At 34.8% G+C, this 11,957-nt stretch overlaps 1 protein-coding gene and 1 long non-coding RNA gene across 2 annotated transcripts; one reads left to right on the top strand and one right to left on the bottom strand.

Moving 5' to 3' along the window:
• The first annotated feature begins 392 nt into the window (after positions 1-392).
• Positions 393-9,268, top strand: LOC149230113 (uncharacterized). Its single transcript, XR_016247991.1, has 4 exons — positions 393-562; positions 8,618-8,873; positions 8,963-9,024; positions 9,111-9,268. It is a non-coding gene; the product is annotated as an uncharacterized LOC149230113 (long non-coding RNA).
• On the bottom strand, positions 5,798-9,420 carry LOC149230112 (uncharacterized). The gene is made up of 2 exons (XM_089378850.1): positions 9,299-9,420; positions 5,798-6,951 (listed from the first exon to the last, which is right to left on the bottom strand). The coding sequence occupies exon 2, from the start codon at positions 6,623-6,625 to the stop codon at positions 6,083-6,085; it is 543 nt and encodes a 180-aa protein (XP_089234976.1). The 5' UTR covers positions 6,626-6,951; positions 9,299-9,420; the 3' UTR covers positions 5,798-6,082.
• Between the last annotated feature and the right edge of the window lie 2,537 nt (positions 9,421-11,957).

The following is an 11,957-nucleotide window of genomic DNA, read 5'->3' as shown; positions in this document are numbered from 1 at the left end:
TTAAGCCCTCGACTCCTCCAGGCTCCGAGTTGAGGGTTAGGCCGGAGAGCGTCTAGCACATCGAGGAAGTACGCACGCGGAGGGTGCAGCGAACGTGTCGGCTCATGAGGAGTAAAACCCACGGGGTCCCGTCGTGTAGTCGATTTTAAAATGGTGTTATGTCAAATTTTTCGAACAAAATTTCTCCGAAAAAATGTTTTCAATTCTCAGCTGTTCGGCGCTGTATCCTAATCCGCACATGGTCGTCGGAGAAGGCAAGGGCTAACCAGCCATATATTGTGTCATTAATGCCTTTGCCAGCTATGTATGTGGTGCAAACTTGGGATGGCATACATATCCATAGGCATCGGACTCCGGCGGCCACCTCGCGTTTCCGATGACCCACGCGGGACCCACCCCGTCTCGTTCAATAACATAATTCTGAGAAATACTTTCGCGCGCCAATTTAACTCTGCAACCAGAACCCGTTTGCTCTGCAACCCAGTGCCCGCAGGACTGAAGCGCTGCGCGCATTGAAACTCTGCAACCCAGTGCCCGCCGGACTGAGCTCTGTTACCTCCTGGTAAATTCCTGCACCGTCTCTGCAGTCGTCAAATCGTGGTTTTAATGCCCTTCATTTTGTTTTAAATCTGTTTTAAAGACTGCTAAAACCCTCGCATTCTCTCAACATTCTGTAATTATAAGTTATAAAATGGTCACAAAAACCTGCCTACCTGAAGTCTTGCAGAGATCCTCGCCGCACCGCTGAGGAAAAACATTAAAATCAGAATATGTAAACCCAATCTACACATAGCAGAAATTTGGAATTAATTCAACGAAGCATTGCGTGTTCTCCTCTTTAGCTGAAAGCTATGGAAAATGGATCTTTAACAGTTTTGGAAAGACCATCTGTCATCTCAATCCTTTTCCTGTTACACATGTTGAAAAAAGATGGTAAAATTGTTTTGTGATGAACTAGACTTCCTCAAAATCGATCTTAACATTTGTCTTTCCATAGTGCATGCACTCTTCATCTAGTTTATTACCATTTATGAATCACATAAATTTGGATGTTGTTTACACATTTTTCCATCAGCAAGAAAGAGAGTCAACTTTAAGGTCACGAGCTTTGAAAATTTGTTAATTGAACTCTGAAATTTGTTAATGGTTAGTTCTTTCTCTAGACCGGCTTTAGACTGAAAAAATAAGCACCTCTTAAAGAAAATTATTCCACCAGCTCCACTGAATTGAGGTTGTCCCTGAGCAACATCATCAAAAAAAATTCCTAAGCCATTGATTTATCAATTAGTTTCACAACAATCTATCTTGGGTAAAATATCTGGGGGGTTTGTTATCTTTCAACTGTTTGAAAAAACTAAGATTGTTCAGTCCTTGCTATGTAGATTGGATTATTAGGGTTAATTTATTCTCAAATAAGCTAATTAAACTCCCCAGGCAATGATAGTAAGTAAAGCTTCAAACCACTTCACAGTATGATTTTCACACCAATGATTTAATCAGTCTTCTGCAAGAGGACTCCTACAATCAGTCTTCTGCAAGAGGACTCCTACAAACATATCTTGCAAGCCCCTCTATCTCTTTCCAAAACTTGAATAGCGAGAAAAGGACAGAATATAAAACTTGAATAGTGAGAAAAGGACAGAATATAAGCAAATGATGCACACTCTCTTGTTCAACCTTGTTCCAGGTGAAAACATTATTGTCCAAGTTCTAGCCAGTGGAAAACCCTTAATTGTAATGAACATTTCATTTTCCATATCACCTTGAAGTACCATTTAAAGCCCCAAAAACCCTACTTTCACCAAAAAAAAAAAAAATCGAGACCCAATATTGGGAATATAATGCTAACCAACTGGTCTCTTTGACCAAATAATCTCGTCTGGCTAACCTTTAATCCTTACATGAACATCACAGGGATGCAATATATTTCTCTCATTCCAGGGCATCGTCCCCATATAATCCAAGCTCCTAAGTAGATTTCCATGCTAGGCCCCAATTGACATATTCATAGATATGTTCTCTGATTGAGAGTAATGAACCTTTTATCGTGCAACATAAAAAAACTAGTGTAACGTAATACACTATTCAACCATTTTGATGATTATGTTATAATTCAATTTGTATCATTTAAAGACTAGTCAATATGATTTTGCAAACTTAGTAGAAAATCCATGACTCCTAATTCTTGTTGTGGCTGCCCTGGTTGAAGCTGTTGGTTCCAGCATGTGATAGTCGATGTTAATTTCAAGTATAAATGATAAATCAAACAGTAGTAAATGACATTTAATCAGGATTGTTCATGATGAGTGCAATCCTATGAGCAGAGAAATTATTACAATCTTTATAGTTTAATCATTATTAAATAACTAACTAGCTGAACAAAGGACAGGAACTCTGTGAAGGGATTGGTTGATTTGCAGACATTGTAGAAATGCATAATTGTAATGTGTACAATTGTTAGTAATGGTTCTAACTAATAGGCCACAACACTGAAAGTAATAATATTAGCCATTCATGCCACCAAAGGCTGAGAATGACAAAGAATGACATAATGGGGTTTGGGTTCTTTTTGAGGCTGAGCTGCTTTAGCTGGGCTTTAATTTTTAGCTTCCTCACTTCTTTTGCATCATCAATCAGAAGCTCTTGCAATAATATTATTGATGTGCTGGATGGCATTGCCCAAGTAGCTAGAAGTTTTCTCCTTAATTCTGTTGGTATTAATCTTGTTTAGTTACATGCTTTGATAGGTAAGTGATACGAACAAAACTATTTTTCTTCTGTATTTCAAGCTAAAGCAAACTTTTGTTTAAAAACATACAAATGTACACGGCCTGTTGTAGTGGAACATGTGTAAATCCAATAACGACAATAAAGGCATATGTTATGTGCACTGAACAACTTTAGCTAATATATGTAATTATCTCTATATAAACGATCTTCTACACATATCACAATCGGTAATTTAGTTGAAGTATACGCATTCCTATCACCATGAATACAAAAGCAAATTGCTATAATAAGCATGAACAAATAAATAACAGAGACATTAATATTGCAGAGGGAGATATTTCTTGAACTCTCTGTATCCAGTACTCATAATAACATGATGATTAAGAATGCAAACTTGATTTGTACAAAGTTGTATATGCCAGATTAGAATGCAAACACTAAGCAAAATCAGAAACAGAGATACACCCATGAAATGAAAGTCTGAACTGGCTAACATGTAAAGTCATTTGCCCAGCAATAGGCTAATAGCTGTATTTTAATTGCAAAGTAGACTGATATCAAAAAAATAAATCTACATAAAACAAGATAAAGTAATCCATAATATGAAAATGAAGGGTTACATATAACAATTCTTAGCAGTAAAAAATCAAAAACCATGCCCTTGGTTATTTAATCTCAGGCTCAACAAAAGAACAATAATCAATGCCACTTTCCAAAGTAAATTTTGAAAACTAATCCGAGCATACACAGCAATATAATCAGAGCATTGCTGGTGGTGATCCTGGCATCTATAACAGATCAGTACTTGGAGAAACATTTACATTTCATATCTTTGATGATAAGTGGACCTCTACCACTCGGGAAGGGACATTTACTGCCCCTGTTGTAGTAATATATGCACTGCACAATTTTACCATACAAGTATAGTAAAGGGGCAATTATACATTATCTGGGTTGTCTGTGCTTTTGGTGGTTTTTATTCAAAATTAATTCCAATTAAGTTTATCCTGCAACAATATGAACATTATGATTCTGATTGGTGATAATAACTTACATTACTGTTAGTGTGAATTCTCTCGAGAATTTTTCCTTTTGCTTTTGGCTAGAATATCTTAACCAGGAGTCTCAGTCACCTGCCCTCACATTCTGATCTCTCACTTATCTTCAGGGGCAGGATAACAACCCAAATGACCTTTCTTATTCTTTTGCTCTCTCGTTAACTAAAAGATAAAGTATTGTTTCACAAAATAAAACTTAATGCCTGCTGTTGAGTTTTTAATCTCTTCAATTGCATGCCTCTTTTATCATATCCTGCCAAACCAAATCAGTTACCATGAACCTTTTATGTCTTCAAAACATGCTTAAAAATTTATGTCTTCAAAACATGCTTAAAAATTTGGATTTGTTTTCTCTTCATGGGACGAGCTTGTTTTTTCTTGATGGGACGATCTAGTGGTTGACACAATGGGATATATTATCCCCTTTATCCAGTTTCAAAATTTCAAATCCTCTTTTCAGTGGTTGGCACAATGGGATGTTATCCTCTCCACCCGGTTTCAAATCACACAGGGGCATCTTTAGCTCCTTGTGATAAGGCTCAAAGAGTAGGCTCCCCCACTGTCGTGGAGTCTCAAATCTTGCTAAATCAAAAATTCCTGGTATATTTGGCTATTGAATATACCCTTGGCATTATAATGGCAATCCCTAGATTTGATCTTAGGCCTCACCTAGAAATTGTACTCACTTTTGAAAAATCATCATTTCAATTAAATCTGTAAATTAAGTGATTATTAATTTGCAGAAACTGGCCACTCAATTGAGAGGAAAACCAGTGTTACCGAAAATTGACAACAGATTGGTGCTGTTCATGTCTACCATTGAAACTGATCTCTGATTTAATGTGTATATCGTCATCTCAAACTGATGTTCCATTCAACAGTTTTCTTTAATGGAGCACACCCTCTTGAAATCTCCTCCAATGTGCTTCCAACAATTTGTTTTGAGAAACTGACTGATGCTTCTTCCTTTTGCGTTCCATTGAGTTATTTTAATTAGATGGGATTTCTATTCCCTCCATACAACGAGAAATATTAGTACCCAGGGAATAACCAAATGTCACATATAGTGAAAATTGAAATGATTCAAGAACAGGTGAGTTTTTCATCAACGTGAATCAGCCATTTACTGTGTGCCAGTTCAACTGAAATTCAGAACTTTAATCATGGTTCTGTTTGGACCTATGACAATTTTATATTCGACCATGTCCCAAGGGTTTTCAGGGTCTCTGGAAGAACCAATCTGACATAATGGTTAAACGAGCTGTGATAATCATGTCCGTTGATGCACAACAATGGGAAGCCCGTTCACTTTGTATGCCTCTGAATGTTTCAAAGATCCCACTGTCCTCATTTCATATAGCAATGGGAAGCACAATTTCTTTGGTCATTCTGGAACCTTGCAAAAATTCTGTTACAGTGATTCAGGCTTCCAATAGAATGTCAGAGTTGCCATAATACACTAGTTCTTATCACACCAATATGACACTGGTATCGTTAAGTTGTTTCCTGCAACATCATATGCAGAGATGCATAGACTTTCTAGTCAACCAAGAGATTAATGATGCCAATCATTTTACAGTGCTGGATTGTAGTTTATATTGCTGATGGTTGTGCCTACCGAGAGTTTCATAGCATGAGGGTACTGTCAAGGAAGCATTATCTTCCTCAATAATTACAAAATTACTTCCTTATCAACAATTCCAGAGTTTATTAGGTTTTGTAATATATTGTCTGCCTTGACAGCTTCAAATGCTATATTTTAGACATTTCTGTGCCTCTCAATCTCCACCTGAATTATGGTGTGCTATCAATCCAAACTTCTTTTAAGGCCTGAAAATATGGATGGAAAAAGAGGTTTGATATAGATTTGACGACAATGCTGACATAATAGACTAGAAACAGTGCAGTACTCCTAGAAACTTGCTTGGAGAATCACAGGTCATCAGCAGCCAAAGTTCAGGACCAAGTGGGAAATGTGTATAATTAATGAAAACAAGAAAAACTCAGAATTTGAAATAATTAAAAGAGTTCATGAATTTTTCCCTTAATAATATTAACAGAACTGTTTCAATGGTCGCAAAAATGCAGAGCTTTTGATATTACAAAGACCAAGTTGGTTTGCCTGCGAAGGAACCACAAGCATAGTTAAACATACAAATAGAAGGAAACCAGTTTCAATGCCCTAACTAGCCAACAAATTTCACCAACCACTAAGAAGTTCAAGTTATTCAAAACTGTCCCAAGAGATTCACACATAATTATGTTCCCTGTCAACCTTTTAAATGCTCAATAAATCAAAGCTGGAGGGCCAAATCAGGCTGTGAATCAACCAGCATTCCAGAAGACTGCCTAACTGGAGACCTTGGAGACTGTTTTTCTACATTCAAATCTGGTGGAATCGAATTTGAAAATTCAGATGTCTGTTGAGAAGGCTGTTTTGAAGGTAAAGACTTCCATAGTTGTTTTTGAGATTGGGATGTATCAGCTCCCATTGGTATCTGCCTGCAATTAAAAGGACTCTGTGTGGTTGAATTCGGCAATTCTAACATCGAGTTTACACCTCCCTGAGAAGTGGCATGAGATGACAGATTCTGAGGATGCATCCAGCTCAGCTGTGAACGCATATACAGAGGCATGTCCATGGGTGCCTGTTGTTGAATAAATTGAGGAACACTACTAGAAATGCCTGATAGTTTTGTATCACCATATGGTTCCCTGGCCACACAATTGGAATTACCATCCAACCTTCTATCAAAACCAGTGCTGCCAGAAGTTGTCGTCTGGACACTTGAAACAGGTTGCACATGTTCAGCTGGTTTGGCAGATGCCCATTGCATAAGTCAGTTACTTCTGGAGACAATCTCAAGCAATTTTGACTGGGATACATCTGAGGTAAATTTTGCACCTGCCAGATTGACTTCACTGGATTTAGCAATTGATGAAGCTGATTTCAACTCACTCTGTTTGACTCCTTGCAAAGGCGTTTGAAAATTTATATTGTTGGCTGACTGTGAACTCATAGATAGAGGAACATGTAACCCAGTAGATTGAGACAGAGATACTAGTCCTGTAGATTGAGCAACTGTTGCAACTGTAGATTGAGCCAAGGTCTGTTGATCCTTGATCTCCTCACGCAATAACAAAGCACCAGGAGGAGCTTCAGCTGTAACAAAAAAGAAAAAAACACGTTGTTATGCAATCGCATACCCGCCATGGCCTTATATAACAAAACGAGCCAATTATATATATATACTCTTTGTCAGCTCAAAATTTATAACCATATTGTGTATGTAATTGTGGTTATCCATATATCAATTTAACTTGAAGTAACCATTTTTCCTTTTTCTGTTACTAGTCTCATAATTCAAGAATGCTTACACAGCCTTGTGAATGATCCGCATTAAGTAGCCAGAACTTATTATTATTAAAAAATGTTAATGGAAACCTCTAATTTATTGCAGTGTAATAGAAAAGAGCATACAGTTTGTATATAGAAATTTATAAGCATATTGATGCACTTTTACTGTTCAGCTTCATCTCTCCTTCAAACTTTCTTTCAAATCATTTCAAGGATAGTGATCCAAAAAGTGCTCATAACCAAAATCGCTATAAGTTAAATCAAAAGTGACTAGATGAAAGTCCAGTTCAGAGTTAATGGAAACCTATAAGTTAAATCAAAAGTGACTAGATGAAAGTCCAGTTCAGAGTTAATGGAAACCTCTAATTTATTGCAGTGAAATAGAAAAGAGCATACAGTTTGTATATAGAAATTTATAAGGATATTGATGCACTTTTACTGTTCAACTTCATCTCTCCTTCAAACTGTCTTTCAAATCATTTCAAAGATAGTGATCCAAAAAGTGCTCATAACCAAAATCGCTATAAGTTAAATCAAAAGTGACTAGATGATAGTCCAGTTCAGAGTTTCCAAACTATTGTGAAAATTTGGATCGTGAAGGAATTGATAGTTTTAGGGGTAACTCAATTAATTATGGTTATAAAAATAAGTGTTATATATAAGGAGGTTTGAGATTTAAATCTTGTCTGCTGAAAAAGCATATGTACGTGCCTAAGTTATAGTAGCAACAATTAGAATCAATTTTGTGTAATACAAAACAAAACGAGCCAATTATATATATATACTCTTTGTCAGCTCAAAATTTATAACCAAAAATAAATAATCAAAATACAAGCATTATCCAAAAGGAAAAAGTGTACTGTAGATGTTATGAAATCAGAGTAAACAATCTCAGGGATCAATGCTCAGAGCACTAGTTTGGTGACTTGCGGGCCTAAATGTTAAGTTCTAGTAGATTCGGACAAACAATCAAGGGTGAATGTTCACTCCTAACAGTCCAGGCCAAAAAAATCATAAAGCAGTCGAGGCCAAAAATAATCATTTATACAAGTCCCTGGGGGAGTAGCTTCATGTGTCTACAAGCTGGTGTTGCACATCCACTTGCTAATATTGTGTATGTAATTGTGGTTATCCATATATCAGTTTAACTTGAAGTAACCATTTTTCCTTTTTCTGTTACTAGTCTCATAATTCAAGAATGCTTACACAGCCTTGTCCTATATAAATATTTGTAAAGCTTATTCTCTGTTGGAAAGTCCAGTATCCTCAACTAAACTAACCATTTTAAATCATCTATAGTTTAGATGATCTCTTTTTATCTGTCATGATTTGTTGTTTATGGTTAATTCAATAACCAATATCTTTTTCCTCCTCCATTGCGGATGCAAGTATCATTAAGGGCTAATAGTAGTATTGTCAAAGAACTGAGCTATTACTGTCAAAGAACTGAATTCTAAATTTACAATGGCAGGTATGGGAAGTGAAGCTTTGGAAAATCTTTGCCTCCCTGTTTTCCTCACAAATAGATCCTTCCAATTTGCCTGAGAAATCCCTTATGGCAGTTTCAAGGGTAACATTCTTATCTGGTATGCCGGTTCCAGAATCTGCACAAGGGGCTACTGATCATTCACATAAGTTTATGCGAGTCTCTTGAATGGAAGGGACTATGTTTTTGTGTACGAGGACAATGAAGGAGATCGCATGCTTGTTGGAGATGTGCCTTGGGAGTAAGCATCATATGTTATCATCCCCTTCTCTTGTTTTATCATCGTTACAGGCAGATTTCTGAATGGAAAAATGCTTTTATTTTTTTCAGCATGTTTGTGAAGTCTGTGAAGAGATTGCGAGTAATGAAGAGTTCAGATGCTCGTCGTCTAGGTGAGAATTCAAGATTTTTTGCAGAACGTTCCATCTTAAATGTGAGTTGGATATATTCTCATAACCCTTATTTGTGAATTTATCAGCAGCAAACAGGACCCAGTGATCCAACTGCCTAATGCTGCTGGAATCAAGAGGGGAACCCTAGCAAGTTTATCTCACAGTAACCCTAAGAAAGAAGATGAACCCAATGTTCCTTTTCTCTGAGAGAGTTCATGTGCCAGATTTCGCAGCAGACAAATAGCAGACTTGTCAAATGTAGTCAGATAAATACCTGTGATCGCAGAGCAGTCGTAGAGCACGTAGCAGAGGACATGCGAAGCAGGATGCAGCGGTTGTTAGCAACGGATGCGCAGAGCAGGTTGCAGAGCCATCGGCGTTCGAAAATCAATTTTAATGAAATGGGCGCGAGGGAAGAGTTTCATTTGAAAATGGATCCCGTGTGCTGACGTGGATAGCGGGAACGGAGGGACGGGGCGGGCGGGCCCTCGTTGGTGGGTCCCGGGTATGTCACCGGAAACGCGAGGTCGCCCCGTCGGAGTGTTTATGTATGCCATCCCAAGTTTGCACCACATATATAGCTGGCAAGGGCATTAATGACACAATATATCAAAATTATCTCAATAAAAAAATATGACTGTTGGAGTTTATTTTATTTTTATTATAAATATAACCGTTGGAGTTTATTTTATTTTTATTATAATTATAATCATATAATTTGTTGATATAAACAGAAATCATAAATGTTAAAAAACAAAAAACAAAACAAAATAATGGCCATCATGTTTTATGACTAGAAAGCAAGCATTTACTAAAGCTTAATAGAGTGACTCGAAGAAGCATTTTCTAAAGCTCAGCGAGGGAGTTGCGAAAATCTCTGCATACTTAACATTATACTCAACAAGAAATTAGCATAGAATATTTAGAAAATTAAAATAAATTATATTAATATTTTAATAATTTTAAAAATATTTTAATCAAAAAAATTGAAAAAAAAATATTATCTAAATTATTTATATTTATATTTTTATAAAAATATATATTTATGAAAGAGATATTTTTATTTATGTAAAAAAATATAATTATAAAAGAGATTAGAAATTGATTTTAATCAAGATTGATGTTTGGTTAGACTATATTAATCTATAATCTTAGTACTAATTTGAATAAGTTCTTTCAAGTTGTAGTTGGCCTTGTCCATAACCCTTTAAGTGATCATAGAAGCCTTGCACTTCAACCCAAAGTTTGACTTTTTTTGGTTTTTATTTCTTTATTTAGGATTTAGATGTTTTTATTTATCATGGACTTGATTGTATATGGTATTCTTTATGAATGACAACTTATTATTGAGGAACAAGATAATATATTTTTGGGATAGGAAACATAGTAGAATGAGATGTACCATAATCTTTGTACACATTTTTCTAAGTTGCCAAAATGGTCTCTACAACTATCACTACTTGTCATGCTACCGCACATGCACATAGTGATAAATATACCAACAAAACATTACTATGGAGAAATTGAACTTCACACATTATTATAGACACATTGTGACAATCATCTATAGAAACAGTGTACTCTCTTCTACATTAATATATTACTATGAAAAATGTGCATCTCATAAGATTTTTATTTCCTTTTTAAATCCCCCTCTAATATTTTACTAGTTAAAAAAAAGAGAAATACCACAACAAAATACACAATTGTAGTGATTGATTTCTATATCAATATTTATACACACATAAATATATGAAAACTATGTTTTAAAGTTAGACACATTACCTTATCACAAGCATGACTAATTGAGTAAACATTTCAACCACATATTAAACTAGTGCTTAACTTAGCTCTTATCCAACCACCCTTAAAACTAGTCAAGAAAGTTATTCAAGCAAAAGCATTATTTACTTAAAAATAATCAATACAATAACAAACTTATGTGACTAAATATTTAGACACAAGACAAGTATTAGTTAATTATTGTGTTGAGAGGCGCATTCTACAACCCAGTATGACCCTGATGTGTAAGTATGTCACGTCCTCAAAAATAATAAAAATAGGGCCAATCTTAAATTATATATAACTTTTTAACCTTATTAATGGATTAATATTAATTATTAAAATATAACTATGTATTTGAATGGATAGTAAATTATCTCATGCTTTTAATAATTCTTTATCATAGATGTGAATTTGAATGGATCATAAATTTACCTTTAACAAAAAAAATTACCACATTAAAATTCCAAATTAAGTAAAATTTTAAACGATTTTACTCTTTACTAAAGTCAATGTTATTTCTTAAATCAAAGGGAAAAGGTTAATTCAACACAAAGAATCGAAAATCTTCTTTAACATTTTTAATCTAATGTCAGCCCTATTTAAAAATCAATCTAATTATTATTATGTATAAACACAATATAAATTTAAAATATAAAGGGGTCTACGAACACAGATATGGTAAATAGCTAAAAATATAAATAAACTGGAGGTATGGTAAATAAATAAAACCTCTTTTTATACTTACTCCACAGGTATGGTAAATAAATAAAAATATAAATAAACTAGAACTATGGTAAATAAATAAAATCTATTTTTATACTTACTCCTGAGGTATGGTAAATAAATAAAACCTCTTTTTATACTTACTCCACAGGTATGGTAAATAAATAAAAATATAAATAAACTAGAACTATGGTAAATAAATAAAATCTATTTTTATACTTACTCCTGAGGTATGGTAAATAAATAAAGCCTATTTTTATGTTTACTCCCTAAACCTTTTTATATTTACGAAAACTCAAAAAAAAATATTATTTAGGTGAAGTCTATGGGCTAAATATCATGGTCCAAAAACCATTTTTATAAAAAGGGTATGGTAAATAAATAAAACTATATCAAATGGATTAAAAATCAACATCTAATTTTAT

This window comes from Pinus tabuliformis, chromosome J (assembly GCF_031772625.1).
Source record: "Pinus tabuliformis cultivar Carrire ecotype Pingquan chromosome J, CPIR1, whole genome shotgun sequence".
NCBI classification, from domain to species: domain Eukaryota; kingdom Viridiplantae; phylum Streptophyta; class Pinopsida; order Pinales; family Pinaceae; genus Pinus; species Pinus tabuliformis.
The sequence above is the reverse complement of the archived record's forward strand: the minus strand, read 5'-3'. Positions and strand labels throughout refer to the sequence as shown.